The sequence below is a fragment of the Chelonia mydas genome, chromosome 9 (genome assembly GCF_015237465.2).
Source record: "Chelonia mydas isolate rCheMyd1 chromosome 9, rCheMyd1.pri.v2, whole genome shotgun sequence".
Lineage (NCBI taxonomy): Eukaryota > Metazoa > Chordata > Testudines > Cheloniidae > Chelonia > Chelonia mydas.
In genome coordinates this window covers 77,638,505-77,664,775 of record NC_057855.1, presented here as the reverse complement: position 1 = coordinate 77,664,775, position 26,271 = coordinate 77,638,505, and the positions used below count along the sequence as shown (strand labels likewise).

General features: G+C 48.6%; 1 protein-coding gene across 5 annotated transcripts in view; it reads left to right on the top strand.

The window, feature by feature from the left end:
* STARD8 (StAR related lipid transfer domain containing 8) overlaps positions 1 to 26,271 on the top strand; it is a 145,666-nt gene that overhangs the window by 21,229 nt on the left and 98,166 nt on the right. For 3 of the 5 annotated variants that reach the window (XM_043521749.1, XM_037908775.2, XM_043521750.1), the window contains exon 4: positions 14,083 to 14,116. In XM_043521749.1, the coding sequence (XP_043377684.1) occupies positions 14,083 to 14,116 (34 nt within the window). Of the gene's footprint in view, positions 1 to 4,468; positions 4,825 to 14,082; positions 14,117 to 24,881; positions 25,289 to 26,271 lie in introns of those variants that run through there. The other 2 variants (XM_037908777.2, XM_043521751.1) reach the window with 2 other exon arrangements.

The following is a 26,271-nucleotide window of genomic DNA, read 5'->3' as shown; positions in this document are numbered from 1 at the left end:
TGCTTGTGGCAGCAACCATACTGTAGAGTGTGTGTTCCTCAAGCACAGGTGCACACGCTCCTTTGCCCGTCTCCCCCCCAGCTCTTCTAATGCACCTGACCTGCAGCATACCCTACGAGTCCAGTCCTGGGCTCCCCACCCAGCTCTGCCCATGAACTTCCCTGCTGTTCTAGAGCATCCCCTGCTACTAAGTACTCTGCGGTGAATGGGTGACTAACCCCTCAAAATTGCTCCTATTCTGACAACAAAGCAGTCTGGCTTGAATAATGATGATTGTTCGAATGAGCCAGGAGGGGCAAGAGATTCACCTGTGAATTTTAAAAGCCTGATGCCACAGCCCTGAATGGGCTTTGAGTGATTTGGAAATAGGCATGCTTCCTGCCTCCTCCCTCACCAAAGAAAAATGCTTGAGAGTCCCCAGTATAAAAGCTCCAGCCCTTGAGGCAGGGCTAGATGGACCATGAAGCCTAGAACCTTTCAGGGTATGTCTGCACAGTCTGCGGCAATGAGCCCCCAAGCCTGGGTCAGCAGACGTTGTGGCTTGGGCTCTGACCTTATGTCGGGGAGTGGGCTTCAGATCCTGAGCTGCAAATTAAAAGTACTGTCTCCGCAGTTATTTTTAGCATGGCATACCAGCCCCAACCTGTTGACCTGGCGGGAAGGCTCACTGCCCTGGGGTGCTGCTGGCTCTGTACATGTACCCAGAGGTTCCCACTGTTGGCCTGTGAATTTAGCTCCCATTCGTGACCCATGCATGTAAATGGTGCCTGTGCAGAACAGCCTGGGGCTGCTGTGTTGGGCAAAGAGCAGGCCCCTGCCCATAAAAACAAAGCATCTTCTCATCTGTGGAGATGTGGAATAAAATAAAGGGACAAAATGTGCGGGAGAGTAGTGGGGGCAGCAGGCTGAGACACTGATGGACTGGGGCTTCACAGTGCATTTGAACGACCATGTGGCTGATACTCATGGACTGCCGGGCTCCAGCCCCCCTCCGGTGATTGACACCATGTGGGGCCATTGAGGGGCTGTAATAAGAGGATCCTGGAAGAATCTCCTCTCTCCACCCCCAATAAAAAAATAAATGCAAACACCTACTTTATTCAGAAGAGTAAGGGATGAGGAAGCCTGGAAAATAGACTGCAGGGAGCAAGATGGTGCTACACTCCCCCTACCTCAGGATGGACTCTGAGAGTTAACAGGGCTTTTCTGCCTCTCACACGTAGCGTTGCGACTGGTGCACGGATGCAGAGATGAGCTCTCATGCACCTCGGCGTGTCCCTGTGTTTCAGTCTCTGTGGCCCATTCAGACTGTGGTCTCTGCTGCTTCTGCCGACAAAGGCCAATTAGTGCAGAGCCGGGAGGGTGGGTTTTGTTAGTGTCTTTGCTACTTTTCTTGGCGCTGCTCTTGTTCTTGTTCCTCAGCATGAGCGATGATTTCAGGGTTGTCATGGTGCCCAGGGCAGCAGCAGTCTCTGTACCACTCATCTAGACAAAGCAAAAGGAGTCTGAAGGGAGTCAGTGAGGAGAAAGCAGCTGGCTGAAGCGCTTTAGAGCCAATTTCCCAACAAATCCCTACCAGCTCCAGGGCTAGGACAGGAGTAGTCTGCCTTATATTACTTTCCCACCCCCCTAACTATCTGGTCCCCTAGTGATCAACAGCACTCTTGGGCATTTGGCAGAGGTTTCAGATGCTGCATGCAGCTTCCACTGGGGTTTTAAAATGTAGACAGAATCTTGTTCACACAGAGAGTTGGGTAAACTGCTCGCAGCAAACAGCCTGGGTCCTGATCCTGCTGTGAGTTCCATGTGGGCACAGGGGTCTGTGCATGTGGAGCTCATTGCGGAACTGGGGCCTCTGTTGGCAAATTCGTCCCGTTTCTGCTTGGGAATCATTTGTCAATAGACTTTTTATATTTTTTAATGATTGGTCCGTTGTTTGTTGAACTATGTCTCGGCCAATGGGTGGCTCCCAACCTATTCACCAAGACCATTTCTTCATGGGTTTGCTGTTCAGAGTTTCTGATGTGATTGGGCATGTACATCACAAGATGGTGTTTCTTCTCCCATGTTCACAGGGAGGCTTGTAGTGCAAATGCCTGTTCACACAGTTATGTGAAAGCAGTCCCGGTCTGGAGTTGTCACTGGAATGCCGCCTCGCTCTTTGTGAGGGCCAGGACCTGGTTGCAGCAACTTCTGTGCGATCGAAACCCCGCTTGCTATGGGGCAGGCTGGAGTCCACAGTGGGACTGATTTGGTTCAGGATCACACGCTCCATCACCTTGTAAGGGGTGCTCAAGAGGGATATTGGCCTATAACTAGAAGGGTGCTCTGCAGGTTTTCCGGGCTTTAGGAGTGCAATGAACTTGGCTTTTCTCCACACATGGGGGATTTCACCAGTCTCTAGGATGTTGGTGAAAAGCTTCGTCATCAGTTTCCATGCCAGTGGACCCAGGTGATATGGCAACTCAGGACAGATACGATCTTTTCCCACTGCTTTTCCCAGTTCTGCCTCAACGTCCTTACTTGTGAATGGTGCAGACCATTGGGACACTGGAGTGCATGGTACTGGTACTGCTTTAATCGATTTGGCAGCAGCATATGACACAGTCTGGAAGGACGGTCTGCTACTGAAACTGGCCAAAGTGATCCCCTGTGTGCGGCTTCTCAGGCTGCTGAACACCATGCTTAGTGGCCGAAGGATTTGCGTATATCTCGGGGATCTAACCAGCAAGCCATGACTTTGAGTCATGGGCTACCACGGGCTCTGTACTTGCTCCAACACCCTTCGATGCATACACGAGCGATATGCCTGAAATGATAGTGCAGAAGTTTGCATATGCTGATGATTTGGCACTTGCAACTCAGGCCTATAGCTTTAGAAAACTTGCAGTAACCCTTACATCTGACCTGAAGATCATGGAGGGGTACTTTCAAAAGTGGCAGCTGAGAGTCCTAATCTGAGCAAATCTGTAGTCTGTACTTCCCATCTGGACAACAGAATTGCACAAAACACTCTAACTGTCCAAGTTTTGTGGTGGAAACAGTGTGTTATGACCCAAAGCCAATATATCTCATTGTTGTTCTTGAGCGCATACAGACTTTTCGTGATCACCTCAAGAAAGTAGCCTCTAAAGCGAAGACTTGCATCAACATTATTCAAAAGTTAGCAGGAAGAAGCTGGAGATCAACTGGCCGGGCGCTATGACCCTGGTTCACTCAGCTACAGAGTACTGTGCCCAGTGTGGACAAGAAGCTTTGGCTAGGCAGCTGAATCAGATCATGCGGATCATCGCAGGAACTTTAAAATAAACACCTCTGCCATGGCTTTCTGTGTTAGCAAACACCGAACCTCCAGCTGTCTGATGAGATACAGCCACAGCATGAGAACTTAAAGGTGCCAAAAGCTGCCCAGACCTTCCCATCTGGCAGGTTATGGATGGCAAGCCCCAACAGTGCCTGAAATCTCACAAACCACTGTGGACCACACGAGACCACTTCATGTCTCTGGATCCAACCAAGGAAGGGCAAAGCATCTGGACCTCATCTACCATTCCAAACAATCGCATTATCACTGATCCAACAAGCTATCCTCCCAGTTTTGACCAGCCGTGCAGACTTGGGACCACACTGAACTGCATCTGAACAACCCATGGAAGATGCGGCTACTTGATGCACATGTAGAAAGTCCAAGACTTCCCTTTGTGTGACTGTGGTGAGAACATCCAAGCCATCGAACACATCATAACATGGTGCCCCCCATATGGATTCAAAGGTTAATTGGATGATAGTCACAGTATCACCGGGGAGGCTTTGAAATGGCTTATGGACCTACAGCTGCATCTATAGACTGTTGCTCTGCGGATGCCATACATGTGAGAGAGACAAATACGTGCATGAGTGTTCATGGCAGTCTTTCAGTGAACTTCCTTGTGAACAAATGCCTGCTCACACAAACATCTGCAAAAAGTGAATAAGGAGCTGTGAATAATGTCCAAGCAAGTTCTTGGATTGCATTTGTTTTTTCCTACGATATTCAACCAGCTCTGGTAACAATCACAAGCTTGCTTTGCTGCTGCCAAAGGTACTGCTGAGCAACTGAATTCCTCCGTGTGCTATGGAGCCTTTGCTGCAATTGGCAAATTTGAGTTTAGAGACGGTGTGGGGTGATGGTAAAGGAGATCAATAATGAAAAGGTTAACCTAGGGTGCTGTTTACCCCTTTCTGGAGGAAATATTGAAAGCCCTTGTGTGGGGCTGATGAGCTAAGAAAGGAGGGTGGGAGTTGGATCGAAAATCTCAGCCTTGTGGGGTTTGGATTTCCAATGCCCTGTGTGTGTCTTTGACACTGAAGGTCTCATTTCTTATGTTTTGTAGTTCCTTCTTTTTCTACCCTTGCGCTCTCTGGCTGCCTGGGGCTGGGAGTGTGGAATGCTGAATGGTGCATTAAAGAGACAGGAAGGAAAGCCCATGTCTTTTTAAAACTCATAATGTCCGGGGAATTTCAATCGGCATCCAAGCCTATTTCTAGCCAACAGAATAACGGTGCAGGGTTTGAATCTTCCGTCCCGCCTCCCTGGGCACTGCTTCCTCCTTCTGTCCCTCCCTCTCTCCCTGTACAGCAGCTTCTCTCCTGGCTGAATCTCTCTGCCCAGCAGCTCTGTGCTGCGAGGAGCCACTTATGGATCTGACGGGAAGGGTTCTCCCCAGGGCTGGGGGTACTCCATGTTATAGCTGAGTGTGCAAGGGGGCTGGGCCACAGACTTCCCCTGCCCTGCCCATCATGCCATTATTGGATTTTTTCTGGGCTTGCTTCAAAAAAGCAAAGGTAAGAAACTGTCCATTTAAATCTTGTCCAGGCTTTCAGACTCCCTGTCAGCTGCCAGGAAAGAGGTCTGAAGGGATGGGTGGGGGGTGTCTGGCAGTGCCTGAGTTTGGGTATTGGTGTGCTCCCAGGACATCTGTACGTGTGTACACACACATACACTATATGATTCAATGCAGATACAGTACACACAGATGCATATATGTGTGCTATGTGGAGAGAGACAAGCACTATAGCCAAATTTTCAAAAGTGCTTAGCACTCAACAGCTTCCGCAGAGAAGAATGAGAGGTGCTGGATGCTGACTGTATGTGGATAGATGCAGATATTCCACACACAGCCATATGCACTTTATGGATTACATGCATGTGTGGGTACTCTATGCAGGCATGCATCCACTGTATGGATAGATCCAGGTATTCAGGCATATGTACAGACACACTCACATTCAGGAATTAAAATTCAGGAATTGATTTGCATGACAAGTCATACATGGAGATCTCTGTCATAGACAGGTCCGATCTGCCTACGACTTGGCTTTATTCCCCCCCACCCCCCCATGTCCACTCCTGATTTGGTAGCAGATGCTATGAAGCGTGATCCCACTTCTGCGGTCTCCTTTCTCTCTGGAGTAGGCAAACTTTTTCCTCAGTTTTTTTTAATGGAAAAACCTTGGATAATTTCTGATAGTTGGACGAGATCTTTTCCTTGCCCATCCTCTGATTTTGGATATTGCTGTAGAAAATTACTCAGTCTCTCTCTTTCCTGTGTCACATTGGTTGCAGTCACTCACACTCCCTCAACCCCTAGGGAGATCCCAGATAAACACACTCTTTACGGACAGAGTCAGAGCCACACATACACTCTCTAACAGTGCAGACATCTGTGACTCATTTCCTGATGCAAACCCTAAGTTGCCCCCTTGGAACAGGTGAAGACACACTCAGTGTTTGTGTGCTCAGCTCCCTCTTCTGAGAACCTGTCACTTTGAACTCCCCCATGTCTTCTTTATACTGTGCCAATATTCTGTAGTTTTGTTTTCTTCCTCTAAGTCCTGTCTGAGGAGCACCTCATGTTTTCAGTGAACAGCTGGGTGGATGGCACAGAAGGAAGTCTAGGGGCACGGCCCCAGGCCATGTGTGCCACAACTGTTAGGGCCAGAATCAGATTTGGGACACGAAGGTATAAATCTGGTATAATTCAGTGACTACAATTAGAATTACGCTGGAGTAGCTGATGCCACTATCTGGCCCTTAGTTTTTAATTTCCTGTGGCAACATTTCTTATGGCGGGTAGCAGTTTTGGTTGGGTTTAGTTCTTCATCTGTCTCTTTAACACAGCTTTCTCTCCCCAAGTGTGCCATTGTGGTGCTAGACACGCTGTATTGTTGCCTGTGCAATAGAATGACAGGTCGGTCTGAGAGGTGATGGGGATACTGTAGGCGCAGGTTACAGAGGCTTCCAACTGATTGTGGGATATACTAAAATCCTTTCCAGCCAGTACCTTATAGGAGGTAGTGCCTATGTCAAGATAAAATACACCCACTACACATACTACCTATGAGGCAGTTAGCGGAGTTGAAGGTAACAATGATCTTTGTAGAATTCATTAATGATATTCTACAATGCCCCTCTGCCATATACATTGGCCAAACCGGACAGTCTCTACACAAAAGGATAAACGGACACAAATCAGACATCAAGAATTATAACATTCAAAAACCAGTAGGAGAACACTTCAATCTCCCTGGACACTCAATAACAGACTTAAAAGTGGCAATTCTTCCCCCGACAAAAAAACCCCTTCAAAAACAGACTCCGACGAGAAACTGCAGAACTGGAATTAATTTGCAAACTGGACACCATCAAATTAGGCCGGAATAAAGACTGGGAGTGGATGGGTCACTACAAAAACTAATTTCCCCCGCTGATACTTACACCTTCTTGTCAACTGTTTGAAATGGGCCATCTTGATTACATTGTTCTCATTAGCACTACAAAAGTGATTTTTCCCCCTCCCTTGGTATTCAACCCTTCTTGTCAACTGTTGAGAATAGCCCACTTCCACCTTAATTGAATTCGGTCGTTAGCACTGACCCCCCAACTTGGTAAGGCAACTCCCATCTTTTCATGTGCTGTGTATTTATACCTGCCTCTGTATTTTCCACTCCATGCATCTGATGAAGTGGGTTTTAGCCCACGAAAGCTTATGCCCAAATAAATGTGTTAGTCTCTAAGGTGCCACAAGGACTCCTCATTGTTTTGAAAATTTCTTAGTCCTCCAAAGGGCTCTACAGGTACTCATTAATCCTGTAGTGCTAAGTAGTAGTATCCCATTTCACAGATGGAGAAACTGAGGCTCAGTGAAGCAAAGTGGTTTCTCCTATGACCACACAGTGGGCTTGTGCTGGAGCTGGTTGTTCTTGGGCTCTCAGCTTGCATTCAGTTCAGTAGAAACATGTTTCTCCTAGATATCAAACCAGAAATAATATAAACAGCATTAGTAGAAGCCTTCCCATGCCAACAACCTATGGGAATGTTCTTCTGTCTTCCTTAGAGGAACAAGATGCCATATCGCTTCATCCTTTTATTGCAGAGTTCAGCCGTAATAGCACATCAAAGGCCCAATCCTGTACAATGCTGAGCTACTTATGAGTAAGCTACTTGTACTGTTCGGTCACCTGAGTTGCAGGTATTGTTTTTGCTTTGATTGGAGGAATCCTGACCTCACATCGCACTTTCATGACCGCTGAACCCTTCTGGTGTGCCTGTTTATGCAAATATTCGCACAAGTATTTGCATCACAGTCTCTTTCTGCAGACATTTGTGAAAACCACACTTCACTTGCCTGAGTGTTGGCAGCAGTTGAGTTAGAGGGACCACGATTACCATCAAGTGAATTTGCTTTATCTGGAGAGTGTTCTCAGATTCTCTCTTTCTGCCTTTTCACAGCTGTAGGGAGTGGTTGATATTTTAAATATAAACCAACCTAGGCTTTTGGGGACCACCCGATGTGGTCTAACCACTAATTTATATGGGTCTGTTTCATTACTATGCTGATCTCTTGCTGGCCTCTGAAACTTCATTACCTGTCAGGAACCTGAGTGTAGGCACATGCCCTGGCTTCACAGGAGGCAGAGCAGGACTCTGGGGAACCTGTGACCTAGGAATTTCTTTAGATAAAACCATTAGGTCAGGGGTGGCCAATCTGAGCCTGAGAAGGAGCCAGAATTTACCAATGTACATTGCCAAAGAGCCACAGTTATATGTCAGCAGCCCCCCATCAGCTCCCCTGCCCCAGTGCCCACTGGCAGCCGCCGATCAGCACCTCCCCCTCCCTCCGGATCAGCTGTTTTGTGGCATGCAGGAGGCTCTGGGGGGGGAGAGGGGAGGAGCAAGGGCATAGCAGGCTGAGGGGAGAGGATAGGAAGGGGTGGAGTGGGGCAAGGCCTGTGGCAGAGCCAGGTGTTGAGCAGTGAGCACCCCCCGGCCCATTGGAAAGTTGGCACCTGTAGCTCCAGCCCCGGAATCCGTGGCTGTACAAGGAGCAGCATATTAACTTCTGAAGAGCTGCCTGTGGCTCCGGAGCCACAGGTTGGCCACCCCTGCCCTAACAGGTGTAAGTAGAACGCCTTTCACTGCCTCTGCAGGGTGTATATTGGGAGGTGGACCAGAATTTCCCAAATAGGGAATTTATCCAGGACCCTGGGGTCAACACACCACTTCTTAGCTCCGCCCTTCAATTTGATGTCGTGATGATAAATGAGCCCCTCTGCCTGAGGGTGATGCTTTTGGATGCTTCCTTGCTAGTTCAGCCCTTGAGGTTTGTGTTGAACTGGAGAGGCACAAAGCCTGTCAACAAAGAGGTTAGGATTTGTGAAGGGATCAGTATTAGACACTGCAAGTGCCTACTCCCAAATTCAGGGCCTGTACGTCCACTTTGGCTGTGTTTTCCTGTCCTCGGGTGCTATCTCAACTTCCTTTCACCCCTTGCAGGGGATAACCCCGGGGCGGGGCGGGGGGTTCTCTTTTCTTTCCCCCGCCTCCATCTTTGCCCTCCTTGGGTTCACAGCCACCCGAGTCCTCTTCTCTCCCCTGTCCCCATTTTAATCACTTCCCTACCCCACAACAATAAATAAGAGTTGATTTGCTACAAGCTTCAATCTAAAAATACTGAGCAAACCCCTTAAAATTTAGAAGCCTGGCCGTTCCCAGGAGATGGTAGCAGGGTAAGTGCTGCTCCTGGGCCGTGCCATTGCTGCGGGCTCCTTACAGGGCAGGAGAAGGGGAGGCCAGTTCTGGGAACAGCTGTGCTTTCAGAAAGCAGAAGGGACAGAGGACACCACCTCTTGCTCAATATTTCCAACAGGAATCGCTGAGGGTCTGGGACAGGCAGTAGGGCTGAGGCTCTCTTGGTTTCATCTCATTCTCCCTGGTCCCAGGAGTCATTTGTGCTGTGTTTTTCCTAACAAGTAACCAAGCAACAGAAGAATCCCTAGAAATCCACTGACATGGAAAAAATGCACTGGGTTCCAAGGATAGAATTGTAATCCCCCTTGTGTTGAGAGATGGAGCAGGAGCTGCTTGGAAGATTGCAGGAGAAGCCAGGGAACATTTGGAAGAGGGATCCTCCCAAGGTTGGAATAGCTTAATGCTTATTAGATCCTAAGGGACTGCTCTTCCCTTTTCATTGCTGTACACTGCTCAGCCAACTACTATGCCATGCCCAGAGCTGGCTGCATTTCAGTGGGGGGTGCTAAGTGGTGTATGTGTGTGTGTTTGGCTGGCTGGCTGGCTGAAGCTTGCAGGATCCTTTGAGATGAAAGAAGCTATAGATGCCCCAGTGCTTTAACTAAGCATCCGAACCTTTTCAGCTTTGACTATCGTTAATTCCTCTGTACTGCTACAGCAATGATGCTGCTTCTGCGTGGGCTTTTCCTGGCAGTGCAGGATTGGACAGAGGTACACAGGCTAGCGACAGCAAAGCTTGTCCCATTTCTCACCTGTGAGGGAAGGATTCAGAAATCCCGCATAAATCCAAGGACCCAGCTCTGCATGCCAATGGGCACAGCCCTTTTCTGGAGACCCAGTGATAACCCCACGCTCACTGCCTCCACATCACTGTACTCTTTCTTGAATTTGCTGAGCCCAGCTCTTGCTGCGAGCAACACAGCAGAAATGAAGGGGTTAAGCACCTCTTCCTGTGTGCTATCCCCAAGCCCCCCCAGTGCCCCAGACAGGAAGAAGGGTCCCTGCCGGTTTGTGGGAAAGTCAGACTCACCAGAATGTAACATTCCTAACATTATCCCCAAGGCCCTTCAAGCACATCTGGTGTGATTTGGCCTGGGCCTCCTACTGTGATGAAGTAGCGGGGTGAGGGGGACGGGGAGGGGGCTTGTGAGAATATGTGGGGACCCTAAAGGGACTGGGTAGGGGTGGGCTTTGGTGCCTCCTGGCTCGAGCCTTCCAACCCAATCGAAGGAATGGTCATTGGGGATCTCTATTTCTCTCTCATACCTTAGGGCAGTGTCATGGGTTCCCCCACCCCTTACATGCAGTACCGTGGGCAGTGCCATAGGTTCCCCTCCCCTCTCCCCTGTACCTGCAGCACTCCCACCCATCGGTCCCCCGGCCATGCCCTGTGCCTGGGGTATCTCAGGCAGAGCCATGCCATTTTGGGTCATCTCTTTTTTGTTCTGATGAGATTTAGTTACATTTATTTATGCCTGCAGAAAGCCTCTAGCAATGGAAGGGGAGCAAGTCCTGGGCTCTTTGTGCCAGTGCCAGGGGCATCCGCCCAGCAGCGCTGGGGGGGATGTGAGAAAGCAGCATGCTGCACTCACTCACGGTGGGCCCCTTCATCATCAAAGAGGCTGCTGCATTTCTAACAAAGCGGAGAGAACGGAATGCAGGCAAAGCCTCTCCAAGAACTGAGCCCAGCAAAGGAGGCTGGGCTGTGTTTTCCTTTCTTTGCTATTATATTTTTTATCCCTGGCTTTTTGTGCTTGGAAAGTCCATTCTGCCTGCCACTTCCAGAGCCTGCTAATATGATTAAAATGTGGCCATCCCCTGCTCACCGACTCCTGCTTGCGCAGTTGCCGGGGCCTCGGGAGACGGGCCCTGTGAGAGGCCTAACTTTTCCTCTGTGGCAGTAGGGGCCAGTCTACACTGGGCACATTTTATAACCACTCTGAAAGCCAGTGGGAGCCCTAGTGTAGACCACCTGGTTGAAGGTGGCCTGACCACTTTTTACTGAAATGGTTCAAGACCACCTAAAAGGTCCAGTCAGAATCAGATGTGTGAGTATGTGGGGGAAGAGAGACCCAAAATCCCCAGGGGAGATTTTGTCCACCACAGACACTCATGAAGACAAGGCCCCTTCCCCAAAGAGCTGGCAGCCCAAATAAATCAGAACATGGGAAGAGAGTGGTCTGCTAAGGATTTTCTCCCTCTCCCGGCTCGGCTTCCCCATCCGCTGGCCTCTGCAGCACAATCCTCATCCTGTGCTGGTGACCTTGGCCTGGAAACAATCAGGACATCAGCTTCGGCTTTGGTTTGGGTGTGTGAGAACTTTTGAAGTGCTCACAAAAGCTGCCAAGTGATGGTCTTGGAGGCTGATGTTCTGCGTTCAGCCCCAGGACAGGAAGAGTACGAGCAGTGGCTGGGCAAGCACCTCTTGCCATGACACTCCTCAGCCGGACTCTGAGAGCTGGAAGGGAGTTCAGCCTCTGTGGCTCATTCATTCTTTGGCCTCCCTACTGAATCTGCCAGTGAGGGAGTCAGTGTCAATTGTGCTGCTGTTTCAAGTGTCCACAACGATCTGGGCTGAGGCCCAACAAACTCTTTTTAGACCGTCCCTCAAACCGCCATCAGATAGCAATAAATATTACAACATTTAGTTCTTCCCTGTGGGATCCATGAGAGGAAAGGTGGGCTGGGGGAGAGTGAGAGTGGGGACTTGGTTAGTTCTGTTTGAGGGCCCCAGGTTTGACGCCAATGGAGTTAGTCCAAAGCTGAGCGTTTGGAGTCAGGGATTAATTGAGTCCCAGGGCTCTAGCTGTGTTGAAATTTCTTTACAATGAAAGCCGGAAGGGAAAAGGGCTCCTTAAATAGCTCAGTCCAAGTGTGCAAAGCTTGGTGGCTCAGAAGGCAAATACACAGGATTGTTCTTCATTCCATTCCAGGTGTTTCTTACTCATTTAGCACAGAGGGGTTTGGCATGAACATTGCAGCCTTTTCCCATGTGGGGTGACCCTGGTTCAGCTCCCAGGGAAGAGATGTAATGCAGTGGCTCCCAGGCACTGCTTTCTGCCCAGCACCAGTATTTCAGGCTTTGGGACTGCTACCCTAGCAGGCTACCATTCTTCCTGAGTTTGTCCCATGGGACTAACTTGTGCATCACGCAGTGTGGTGACATTCTGATCCAAAGTTAGGGTCAGAGTTGACAGAGGGGAGAGATATGAATCATATTTGAAGTGCTGCCTCCATGTGGTTCATCTGGTGACTGGTATCTCAGCCTGTGGCCATGGATTATTAATCCCTGCCTACCAGCACATCAGAGCCAATCTGCGAGCATGCCCTGGAATAAGAGCTCCTCCTGTCAGGAGGTGACTAAGATGCTGTGGAATGAGGGACCAGGGTGGGGGAGTCACTTGAGGATCCATGTATATTAATATATATTAATATATTGATATCTGGCTCAAGTGGCTAACCCTAGCTTGGCGTCTGGAGTACAGAGAATGGGCCTTTCGCAGAGCCTGTGTGAGTGCAATGTCCACTCAGGTGCTGGGCACCAAAAGCCCTGGCAGGAGGAGCAGGAAAAAACAGGCAGTGTCTCTGATTGGATAGTCACATTTTCAGGGAGCAGGTGGAGGTTGCAAAGGCAGCATGCAGGAGAGAATCTGCCTGCAGCAGCGCTGGGGAGGATGGGAGATTTGCAGAGCCCTGCAAGCTGCAGCATGAGCACAGCTGCATACAGCATGGTCACAAGCGGCACCCAGAGGCCGGAGAGACTCAGAGCAGATGAGGCTTGTCTCTTAGTTCAGAGCAATAAACCACATCCTTCCTCTTTTCTTTCACTCCCTGGCTCCCAATCTAAAGGTCTCTGTCTATTTGTCTTTCCATCCTAGGGCTAGCTTACCTCAGAAAGGCTTTTGCTGGTAGCTGTAGCCCCCTAGTGGAGACTCTGCTTGTATTGGCCAAAGGAGTTATTTTGCTGGTACAGTTAAGCTGGCATAGCTATGTCAGGGGGTTGACTGACACTTCTAACTGACACAGCTATGCTGGAAAAACTTGGTAGCGTACACCTGGCCGTAGAATCGGGGTTGGAAAGAACCTCTAATACAAGGGTCCACTTCCCAAATCGTCTCCTCCCTGCTGCTCCCCTCTGTTTTGCAAGTCTCTTCATTTGCTTTCTCTGTGTGGCTCATTCATCTCTAAGTCCAGCTCCAGGCCCCTTGCTGCTGCTTTTCCGGGGGGCGGGGGGAGGGGTCCATGCGGTGATGGAAACACTCTTAGTGGAAGTTTTGCAGGCAAATCCCATTGTAATTTTCAGACATGAAATTGAACACAATGTTTCTGAAGTCACAAATCAGGTGTGTTCTATTCTCTATAGTTCTCCCAATGTATTGTGCCCTGTTTATTTTTGACTAATGCACTACAGTCAATGGAATTACCCATCACTGTGAAATATCTGTCCTGTCCCTCATATTGTTCTCATTGGCTTGAGAAGGAAAATGGTGCTTCCATCCCCAGTGTTTCTCCCCTTTAATGATGAACGTGTTGAGCATCCCCCATGCGCTTGACTCCACAACGCATGGAGGGGAGGTAGTCATTGGCCTCGGGGACCGATATTTCCTCCTCCCCTTCTGAAATTCAGTTCCTTTTGCGTTTGCCAGCTGAAATGATTCTGCTCTATATGGAATGTTGCCTTCTGCAATTTGTTCTCCTTCATGTGCTGGCATCTCCAGTCTGCGCTCAGATCTTGTGGGCGTTTGTTACCTGCCATAGCAAAAGCCAGTTAATGAAATCCTGCTTCTATTACAGCACCTCCTTGGGGTTCCTTTCCTTAGCTTACTTCCCCCAAACACCACTTAATTCCATCATGCAGACTAAGTTGATAATCTGATCCAAGCTGCCATCTTCTGGGAGAGCTTTAGTTGGGTTTGTGATGAAGACACAGAAATTTTAGGGGTTCATGACCAGGAATATAAGAGATTGTAAAGTGATTTATTTTTCTTTTTTGTTTTGTTTTGTTTTTACAGTGTTTCACATTACTAGAGGATAAAAGGGACCCAGGTAAGTGGAGATGGCATGTTCTGTTTTTATCAGCAAGAATATATTCATTGTCGCCTCTAGATCTATGTTTTGGTGACGGAGCTACGAGGATATATGCAGAGGTGTATAATCATGGGTGTCCTTCCCTTTCCAAGGGAGTGACTTGGGGTATTGCTGGGTTTTCAGTCTCCCTGCAAGTCTCCAGTTTCCCTTCCAAGCTCTTTCCTCCGCTCCCTTTGTCTGTTTCCCCACTCGCCTCTGTGCCTTAGGCGGGTGAACCAGATTTGAAGGTTCTGTTATAAAGGTGACATGTCATCTCAAGCACAAAGCACTATGTGGGTGCTAGAGAACCTGTGTGCATCAGCGTCCCTTCTTGTTATCCCAGACTGTGCCTGTCCCCTCCCACCCGCCTAGGCCCTGCACCCCATGCCCTCCCTAAGATAAAATATTGGTTTGCCTATAAATTTGCTTTAATTGTCAGCAAAGTGGGTGTAATCCCTTCCATTTTGTGCAAGGGGAAATCCTGATTTTTAGAAGCAGGAATGGAGAAGTGGCCACCCTCTCTTATTTGTACTGCTGTATCTGCCGACACACACACAACTATTTTAAAGTGTTAACTCTGCCTTGGTCAGCAAATGTGTGCTCCTCTTTCTTTCCCTTCTCGCTGTTCTCCGGTTCTGTTTTTGTTGGAGAGATGCTGGGTGAACATACTCCCTCAGCTCACAGTGTGCAGCATCAGTGGAAACTTCCTCACTCTGGCATTGGAGTGACTGCGTGTGGCAAACTGCATGGGGTGGTGACCAGAGGTCAGAAGCTGTGAACCTGAAGCCAGGACCCCTAAATTCTGTTTGTGGCTCTGCCACTGATTCCCTTTGTGACCTAGGACAAGTCACTTTGCTTTGAGCTTCAAGTTCCCCATCTGAATAATGCGTTTGGCAAGGATGAATTCGTTATAATGTGTTTTGAGGCCCTTGGATGGACGGCACTAGAGAGGGGCCAAATATTCCGTGTTAGTTTGTATTGTCATTCCCGGGGTCCTGATGTGAGGAAGACACTGACAGACTAGAGGGGATTCTGAAATGGATAACAAATGATGATTAAGGAATTGGAGTTAGCAATCTACTGTATAAGGAAAAGGAGACGTGTTCATTTTGGGATTTTCTTGTTTGGGCTGGGTGAAGAGGGGGTGATTGAACCAGTGTCACTGGGAACCTTTGGAGTGGCCAGTTTAAAACCCTGGCTTAGTGCAAACCCGAGTTCTCATAATGAGGCCTTGATTGGGCTATCCTAGAGGAAGGGGGAGAGTCACAGATTCTAGGCTCTGTCTGCTTTGGGGGGACTTACAAAGGCATCTTAAGAGGCATTAGCTCCTCTCTGCTGCTTCTGTTGCCTTTGCCGAAGCAGTGGCCAGGAAGCAGCTGTTATCAGTGTGAGCTTACAATCGATGTTTGCTTCCATTTGCACCAGTGGGCATCCCGGCTATCTCTAGTACGAATAATGCATTGCTTCCCAGGTAATGGGAGACACGTGCCTCTTCTCATAGTTAGGGCTTTTTGCCTCTTCTCATAGTTAGGGCTTTAAGATACTGAGTTTGTTTACAAGAGCTTTGCCTTGCCCAAGTGCTGCACAGATACTAATGAATGTTCAGTGATTGATAGACTAGGCTTAGTGAGGGGCCCTATTGCATTGCCACTGTCCACTCCCCATTCTGCTTTGTGCACCTTAACCTGCCTTTGGGCTTGGACTGTGCAGGAGCACAAGCAGCCTGCAGAGCTGAAAGGTGGCTAGAGCATGCTAGCTGAGACTCCTGAGGAGTTAGGGCTTGATCCTGCCAGATACTGAGCACCCTCACCTCCTTCGACTTAAATGGGAGTTGGCAATGCCCAGCACCTCATGGGAAGTCCTCAGCACCTTAAAGGCTGAGGGCCTCACCCTGGTAAACTAATACTGCAGCCCAAAAATATTGAGAGCCATCGTTCAAGGCCTAATCCTGCATTCCTTGCACGCCCAAAATTCCTTCTGGAGTCACTGGCATCTTTGGGTGTGCAAGGAGTTAGCAGCTCAGGCTAAAGGCCTGTAATGTGCCGTGCTGATGGATAGCAGGCGTGAAGAAATGCACTGTGATCACACTCCGCACTGATTTTAAAGTCCACTGATGCAGAGGAACAGCCCAGCTGTCAGTAGCTCTGTGGCTGAGATGTACATTGATTCGTTTTGTTATCATACCTGCTTCTTTTACCTTGCCAGGTTTGTGATTAAAAAAATCTCTCTTTTGTGACATGAGGGTGTTTGGCTGTATCTGCCCTCGTGATAGTTGGACCTGTAATTCTCCACTGGTGCAGCTGGGAGCAAGGTTGAGTGCAGACAAGGTATGGGAGTTTTACCGTCAAGTCCTCCAAACCTGCTAGGGTGAAAACACCTGCCCCTTATCTGCAGCTTCCACCTTTGCTCCCACCTATGGAACTGTGCTGAGGGAAAATGACAGTTCAGGGATTTTTCTGGGAATAGATGTAGCTGTTGGCTCTGGCTGCATGGTGTGTTGTAAGCCCCCTGCAGCATGGGAATTCCGAGAACAAGGCTGGCGTGCACCCGCTCCTTGCCTTGTGGTTTCCTGAGACAAGGTCAGTTTTAGCAGCCCTGTAAATAGTTACAGGGGCCCTGAAGCATCCTAAAGCCACATTCTCTCCTCTTTTCTTTACACAGAAAAGGTCAAGAGAAATCCCTTTATATAATTATCCATGGGCAGCAACAGAAAAGGGGAGGGGGAGGAAGGAGCTCACTGATGACTGGAGTCTGTTCCAGAGTGAAACAGGAAACACATTACTGTTGCTAGCTCATGGTATATGGGTGGGGATCTCCAAGGTAGTTTTCATAACTGGAGGGCAATGACCTTGCTTGTTTTTCAGCCACTAAAAGATTAGATTTAGCTCTGAGCCCTAGCCGGTGGAAAGCTCCTGGTAACAAGGGGTGCTTTGTGAAGGGGACTGGAGAGTAATCCTGGGTGGTCTCTATTCACCCTTTCACTGGGGAGATTAACAACATGAATCTTGAGAGCTTGTTAATGAAGGTTAAAGAGCCATGTGCGCAAGTGAAAGGGCCAGCGAGATATTTTGCCCCGCAAACAAATCACATCCACAATTAAGACTTTTGGGGGAGGGAAAAGATGATACTGGTATTTCTTGGTTAAAGACATCTATAGTATCAGGGCTTCCTGGCAAATATGTAGTTAAACTAGAAAAGCACTACCTTTAATTTCACAGTCCTTCAGCTCTACATCTTCCCTGCCATCTCTACACATGCGGGGACATTGGAGCTATTGGGTCACCTGGAGCTGGCCACTAGAGGGACACTAATGAGGAGCTGCACAAAGTCTTTGGCTCAGAACAAAGGATTAATAAAATCTCTTTCTTAGATAAGTGGCTCTTTATTTTTGTATTCGAGAATTTGCATGTGTGTTGTTTGCAATTATATGGACTGATTGAAGCCATAGTTGGTTATTTCTGTATCATTCACTCCACATCTTGTCTGCAGACAGGTATCAAATATCAAAGGGCAAGGTTAATGAAAGAGACATTGATATCTGGCCCGTTAAAATGTAGGCTTGTGGATTTATGTCCTATATATTTACCAGAACGATACAGGTACCACTGCTGATATTTCCGGAAAGAAGAGTCAGAGTGGTGAAGCCCAGGCCGAAACACCACGGGTTTAAGAAAACCCTGGCTATAGTAGTTCAGTCAATGTGGCAGCCACAGTTACAAGAGAAGTTCCCTCCTCTGAAGAGCTTTTAATCTAATTAGAGATCCTGCCTGAACATTGGGAGAGATGGGATCTGTATCCAAACTTTGTAGCTCAGGCCCATCTGTAAATCTTAGTAGGTGTGTATGGTAGATAGGACAGCAGTTCAGAGCGAGAGGTTATGAAGGTTTTGTGGGTGAGTACAGTGTTAGAGACCTCATGAAAGAGGTAGGATTTCAAGAGGTGAGAGGCCGCTTGCTGGAGCGGGGAGGTTGTTCCATATTTATGCCTTGTAGCTGAATAGGAAAGTGCCTGTCCTAGTCCTTCCATCCTCTGCAGAGCATGGTCACAATACTTTCTTCTCCATAATTCTGTCCATTGTCCCCTGGGAAACTACCTGGATTGACTTTCTGGGCCATTTCCTGTTCCACAACAAAAACAGTCCTCAAATTCCTTTTAAAACCCTACCTATTAACGTGCAGGATCTGAGATCAGCTGGTCATGCTGCAGTGACCCCTCTAACTGACCTCCTGTTCTGTGGAATTCCCATTGTTGTTGTTTCACAGAATAGCTGGATATGACATGATCAAAGCCCTTTGTCAGTAATGAAAATCTGTATTTTTTCCCATCTCTTTGAGGAGGGGAGGGGTTCAAGTGTCTGTGGCTCATACAATCTGGGGCCACTCTGCTAAGACTGTCCCTGCCCCTGATGGCAATCAATGCTTATTGTGATGGTGGTTTTTGTCCATTCAGAACTGAATTGAAACTCCCACTAAATTTCGCACAGGCCACCAAACAGCCATTGCTACTAACCTGCCTATATAGGATCCAGAGAGATGAAACATTCCAGATATCTGTGCTAATCCCTTGAGCTCCCCAGAAAACTGGCATAATTTTATCCTGAGACTGAAATAGCTAGAACCATTCACTAACTGCCAGGATATTAGCTAAACAGAGGGGAAACCTCAGTCGTTCTGCTATGGACCCTCCCATCCCCAGACACTATTAATTAAGTCTACTGCCTCTTTGCCCCATCCCATTGGCTCCCGTCTTTCCCAGTAGAGAGTTCTCCCTCTCTCCCTTCCCTTTTGCTGTGTTCCCACCTTACACGGCAGCTCTGCCCTGTTTCTCGCACACAAAAAGTGAGTACTCCCTGGCACCAAGCCTATCCTTTCAGACAGATTCTGTTCAAGGACTGAGGCTACATTTTCATAGGTGTCCTACCCCTTCACTTCCTTAATGACATTAACCAAACTTTCCATCTATTGTTCTGAGCAAAACAAGAAGGAAAGAATTATACACAGGCCACACTCTAAATACAAATACATCTATATAATGTTCGTCCAAGAAACAAGGCTTGAGAGCATTCGCTACAGGGAGGGTAATTCCTACCTGCCCTCTGCCATATTGGGGTCCAGGAAGTGGGCAGGCAAAGCCCACCCACTGCTACAGGATCCCCCCCCAGCCTAAGGTGGGGGTCCACAGGACCTGAAAAACCAAATAATTACGGGGGACAACTAATGAATAACAGGGACAGGAGTGCAGTCAAAGGATCAAACGCAGGGAACCAGATAAATGGCAAGAAATAGGAACCCCATGCAGCTTGCTGAGCGGCTGATGACAAGGTGAGGTCTAACAATAATGTCTTTTAAACAAAAAAATGATATCAAGCAACAGTGATTCTCCAAAGTGGGCTACCTCAGCAGAGCTCTCTGAGATAACACACATGGGGAATAGGTCAGTATGCAGTGTTTGGAGTTCCAAAATAACTCAATGAAAATGTTAGCTATCTATCATCACAGCTGGGTTACGCTCGCTTTATATTTATACATAAGCTTTCTGGAGTCGTTTTCTGTAGGTTCCAGCCTTCTGGCTTAGGTATCTGGACCTTCTATTTTTGTCCCAGACCAAGTCTGCATTCACTCCCTGGGCTGCGGCATTGTTCATTTGTTTAATTGTGTTATGGGTTGAGTTGTCTGAAGAGAATGGTTGGGATTTGGTCTGAGTCACTGGTTGAACAGGAAGCGCCGAATAGATTGTGTTTGGGCACTGGTCTCAAGTAACTGGGAAAAGAGAGCAGTTTCTCTCTCTCAGAATTTGTATTTTTAGTGCTCCCATTGCTATTGACCTACACACAGACTGAATGCAACTGGGTGATGGTTGAAGTGGGCCAGCATGGGTTGTGACTGGGCATTAGTTTAGCTGGTGAAAAGAATGGAATTTGGATATTGAGACATGCTGAAAGGGCCACAGCAAAAGCTCATGGTGGCAGCAAGGTTTGCAGGTAGCTGTAATGGGATGGTAAGCAATTCCACAAAAAAAGGGTTAAATCTCATTCTGACTTTCTGAGTGCCTTTGACCACTAAGCCAAGGCAACAACTGAACGGAAATGTCGCAAAAGGCGAAGTCAACTGGAAAGAGCCAACAAACTCATTACACGTGGGGATGGGAAACATTTGAAATGATGACCAGTTTCCATTTGGACTTTTGAACAATTTTTTTAAAAAAGGTGCTAGTTACACAGTGGAAAATACAGTCATCAGTCTGGGTTCCAATTGCAGAGGTAGGGAAAAAATGAGCTGAATGTGATTATTAGTGGTTTTGATGCTGCTGTTTGACTTGACATGTGATGAAAGGGAATCTCAATTCTCCTTCCTCTTCTCTCTTTCTCTCTCTTTCTCTTTCAATCTGTGTGGTCAGCCTTGTGCTCAGCTGATGAGTCATTCTGAAGCTCTGGTACCTTTTGTTAAAAAAGAAACTTCCAGACCCCTCTGTTGTGTCTCAGGCAGATTTGAAACAAGACCCTCCTGGTAAGGCTGTTTGCTCCCCCACCTGTCTTGGGCACTTTCTAGCTGAAGATCTTTGAGTCTTTCTGGCTGTGTGACTGGAGTGGGGCCTCTGAGGATTTTCTGCTTTTGTTTTGTGGGGGGAAGTCACCGCTTTTTAAGTGGCCCCTTTCCTGTCCCACTACAATGCCCAGCATGGAACTGCATCAGCGGAGGCTATGATCAAACAGCTGGAAAACAGGAGTGATTAGTTCAAATGCCTTAAGGAGGTAAATCCTTACTTTCTAAGTAAGAATATATTCATTAAAAATTGCCGTGCCAAGGTAGGGTGACCAGATGTCCTGTTTTTATAGGGACAGTCCTGTTATTAGGGGCTTTGTCTTATATAAGCTCCTATTACTCCCCACTCCCCCCGTCCTGATTTTTCACACTTGCTGTCTGGTCACCCTATGCCAAGGCAATTTGAAAGCAAACAGGTGGCCTTTGCTTTCTTTCCTTAGGGTACGTCTTCACTACCCACCGGCTCGGCGGGCAGTGATTGATCTATCGGGGATCGATTTATCGTGTCTCATCTAGATGCGATAAATCGATCCCCAAATCGACGCCTGTACTCCACCTCGGCAGGAGGAGTAAGCGGACTCAACGGGGGAGCCACCGCGGTTGACTCGCCGCCTTGAGAACGGCCAGGTAACTCGAACTAAGATACTTGGACTTCAGCTGCGCGAATAGCTTAGCGGAAGTTGCATATCTTAGTTCAAACCACCCCACAGTGTAGCCCAGGCCTTAGATTCATTCTGGATCTGGAGACAGTCTCCCCTTAATGGTAGGATCTTTGGAAATCCCTCTTTCTGCCCCAAAAGGAGACTCTGCGATTGTTTCTGAACTTCTAAGCACTTTCTGTTTGGTTCAGTTTATCCATGACCATTTAATTCCCCCCCGCCCCCCTTGTGCAAGGTGGTTTGGTGCTGGAGACTCTGCAGTTGAACCATTCAGTCCAGTTCATGATTTATAAACTCTGATAGTTTATGCCTGTCTTCCAGGGATGTTTTTATCCATGCGGGCTTTATATGTTGCTCAACTAAAATACAATTTCAAAGCTGATCTTGGAAACACGCATTTCCACGCTGCAGTTTCCATAACTCTGAATGGTCACCCAGAGGCAGATATCATTATACTGCCACTCTCAGCAGGAGTTGCCATCTCATGGTCCTGATTGGGACTCTGGGAATGTAGCTCCCATATGAAGTCATCGGGCGTGGAGGATTTTCCAAGGCAGTTATACGGGGAGGGGTTAAATAAAAGTATTACTTTACTACAATTTTGAACATCTCCTGTTTGTCACCTGGCCCCTTTTAGGCCCTTAGGAGAAAGTCACAGCACATGCAAACATAACTGAATAAAACAATCCTCATATCCATCCACCCTTTCCAGGCTAGTCCAAAGGGCAGCTTTCTGCATTCATATCGTCCTGATGCCACAGTGACTAACTCCCGTGAAACAAACCAAAACTATATCATAAAAGCTGTTGCTTAGAGCAATTTGGCCACAGACATCAACTTTCCCCATAGATGGTCCCTTAGAAACTAACTCTCAGAAGCAAGAAGCATCTCCAGCTTGTTATGAAATGCCCAACTGTTTCTTGTGCAGTCATTTCTTTCCTCCTTCTCTTCCTACCATAAACCTTCTCTGGAGTAGAGTCACTGGATTGTGGAGTTGAACTGCAGTTCCAATCCCTTGTTTTGGTTCCCACATCCTTCTGGGGTTTTAACTTCAGACTTGAAAGTTCTTCTGTGTCCTGCAGCTGACAATGTGCTGATCCCACTTTTAACACCTGATCCTATCAAACACCCTGGGATATTCTTTGTGGGACAGAATTAGAAGAATCATCGCCAGGGAATGGGATTTTTCCTTGCATTGGCCAGAATACAAATTGTTTACAAGAAGAGAGTGTGGGGAATAATTAGGCAACAAGGCCCCAATTGTCTGATACCAAAGGAATTGCTTCTTTATGTTCAAAACATGGGTTGTTTTTTTTTCCCAAGGCTGCAAAGGAAACAGGAAAGAAATTGCAGGCTAGAAAGTACACTAGTATGCACATCCTCTGGACAGCTTGTGCGAGACCAAAAGGACCATAAGACAAATGTGAGTGCATTTCTTTACTTGCATGAAATGAGAATTAAAGGAATGCACTGAAAGGCAAAGAAATTGAGCTGTGCCTATGTTTTTCTATGGTAAGAGCCTCTACAAATAATCTGCATTAAACATGCAAAAGAAACATTATGCCTCCTCTTTGGACACTGTTACTAGATCCATTCCTACTTCTGCCTGGGGAGATCTCTACAGTCTTGGCCTGCCGGTATGCAAGAGGCCGGTGGGTGCTTTGTAATACGGTAGTGCATGTGCCTAGAGCAGTGTTTTTCAATCTGTGGTCTGAGAGACTATGTCTAAGATTTCCAAAGGGGTCTGCACCTCCATTTGAAATTTTTTAGGGGTCTGCAAATGAAAAAAGGTTGAAAACCACTGATCTAGAGTTATTCAGAACATTCTAATAAGATCAAAGAAAAGCAGACATTGTTAAAGTCTGGTCTAACCAGGTCTGCTCCACCTGCTTGTCAACAAAGGTATTCTGCAGTCCAATCTTAAATGTCCTGAGCTAAGGCTCCCACTCCTTCCCTTAAGAGATGGTTCAGTGGCCTAAGAGAGCTACGTGTTTCCTGGTATTCAGAGCGATATTAGTGTATGTCTTCGCTGCAAAAATAGGTTGGATTTTAACTTGGGTTAGCTAACTCAGATTAAAATAGCAGTGAAAACACGGCAACTCTTCTTTTAATATGGTTTAGCAGCTCGAGTTCAAACTGATGGTGGAGACGGGTTGGGCTAGAGTTGCTAACCTGAGTTAAAAGACGAGTTACTGTGTCTTAATGGTTGTGTTAATCTGAGTTACCTAACTGAGGCAAGGTAACCCAAATTAAAAACACACATTTTTCCCTTTCAGTGGAGATGTACCCAGAGAAGCTAAGATGCTGTTGAATACACTTTGAGACAGATGGGATAATAAGAGAAATAACCTGTAAGTCACAGAGTTCTGGTGGCCCCATGATATGTGCTCTAGGCTGTCATTTGGGAAACTTGGATTTGACTCCTGATCTTGCTTAGCACACTGACCTGGCAGGAGCTGAGATGATGCAGAAGCAGCGTACTTTGCCTATGGGCCCTGACCTCATTTCATTGTTCTGTGAGCCCCTTACCCATGTAAGGACCTATCTTGAAAGGATGTGAAAGTTTCTGTTGGCTGCAGCAGGCACATGACTGCAATGTGGGAGCATGAGGAGTTGGGGAAGCACAGCAGAGAACACTGAGGGCTGTGACTAGACGGGGAAGGCTCCTCCCCATCAAAACCCCCTGTCACTGGTAAGATCCTGTAATGAAGAAGCAGCACCATCAACAATGAGCTTAAGCCTACAGGAAAAAAGCAACTGGTTGCATGTTAGAAGTGATGAAGGAGTTGGAGAGGGACCAAGTGATGGGAAGGAAAATTAAAAGGACATGCGCGTTGAAGTGCAGCTCTGAGTGTGTGTTATGTGGGCAGAGTTGTTTTTATATATATATATATATATATATATATATATATATATATATATATATATATAGTATATATATAATTTTGACTCATAATATCAATATTTGTAAGCATTTTTTTCCAATGTAAAGGTTCACCAGTGTGGGAAATGATGGGAGGGCTAGACACTAATTATTTACTGACAGTCCAGGTTGAGATTCAAAAAGTGAAAGCTTTTAGAACTGTTAAAACACCACTTGTTGACATCACGTCAAAATCTGCCAAGTGCCCTTAACATCCCACTGGGGTAAGTTTTCAAGCAGCCTGTTTCTGGCTTTGCCGATGCCTGATTTTTGAGTGTGATTGATGGACGTGTGTCTGTGGGTGTGGTTGGTGAAATGACATTTCCCCCTATTTACTGATGACAATGCAAGGTCTAGGGGCTGCCTGGCACTCGCCTGGCGGCGCAGCGCACGGTCCCCCGAGAACCCCAGCTGGGGGCCCGGGCTCGGTCCCCCGATCCCCGGGCGCTGCAGAGCCCGGGGGGTACCTGCGGTTGCTCTCCAGGGCTATGCCCTGGTTTTAGTTTCCCGCGGGTGCGGACCGGCGCTCTGAAGCCGGCACAAGCAGGCGAGGCCCCGCGGGGCGCTGCGGGCAGTGCAGGGGATGGAGGATACCCCGGAAGGGGCTTTGCTGGAGGCGGGAGCCGAGGGATGCTGGAGCCCTGGGCTGCGGGAAGGGCGAGGCGCCACGGGGATGGGCTGGCAGAAGGAGGCGGCGGCCCTGGGCCCGGGGAGATCCGGCGCCCGGCCATGCCCCATCCGCAGCCGCCGGGCGGGCCCTGGGGGTGAGCCCCGGCCGCGGGGCGGGGGCTGCCGGCGGCGGAGCCGGGGCAGAGCGTGGGCAGGAGCAGGGGAAAGGCCGGCTCGCCCTGCCCGCGCCGCGCTCGGACCGCGGCGCCCATGGGGAGTCCGGACCGGCTGCGGGCCGAGCCCGGGCGCCCCCCGCCCTGGAGCAAACGGTCCTTCAAGCTCCGCTTCCAGCGGGCCGCGGCGCCCTGCACCTGGAGGCGGTGGGGCCGGAAAGGGGGCGGCCGAGAGCTGGGGCCAGGTGAGCAGACGAGCTCCGCTCGCCCCTCCGTCCGTCCGTCCCTCTGTCTGTCCCTTGGCAGTGCCTGGCCTGCCGCTGCCTCACTGCCTTCCCCGTCTGTCTGTCTGTCCGTCCTCCCCCCGCCCCAGGGTCTGTCTTCCCTTGTCTGACTGTCCTGCCCCAGGATCTGTTTTCCCTTGTCTGTCTGTCCTCCCCCCGCCCCAGGATCTGCCTTCCCCTGCCTCACTGCCTTCCCCTGCCTGTTTGTCTGTCCTCTCCCTGCCCCAGGATCTCTCCTTCCCCTGCCTCACTGCCTTCCCCTGCCTGTTTGTCTGTCCTCTCCCTGCCCCAGGATCTCTCTTCCCTTTTCTGTCTGTCCTTCCCCCTGCCTCAGGCTCTGTCTTCCCTTGTCTGTCTGTCCTCCCCCCACTCCCGCCACAGGATCTGTCTTCCCCTGTCTAACTGCCTTCCCCTGCCTGTCTGTCTGTCTGTCCTTCCCCCTGCCCCATGATCTGCCTAACCCTGTCTGTCCTCCCCCCTTCCCCAGGATCTGTCTTCCCTTTTCTGTCTGTCCTTCCCTCTGCCCCATGATCTGCCTGATCCTGTCTGTCCTTCGTCTGCCCCAGGATCTTCCTGACTCTGCCTCACTGCCTTCCCTTGTCTGTCCTTCTCCCTGCCCCATGATCTGTCTTCCCCATCTGTCTGTCCTTCCCCCGCCCCAGTGCCTGTCCCTATATGGCTCAATCAATGTCTGTCCTTCCTTCTGTCCTAAGAGTAAGAGGACCTTTGTCCGTCTATCACTTTCCTGTACCTGTGTGTCCTTTCACCATCTGTTCATCCCTCTGTCTCTCACTCAGCATCTGCCCTTCCTTCTTCTCTCCTAGGATCTCTGTCCCCCTTTCACTCTTTTTGCCTTATTGGTGTCTGCCCTTTTCTCTGTCCCTGTGTCTGCAAGCAGCCCTGCAGTGTGACAGGGACTGGAGGTTATGTGAGCTGTTCCCTTC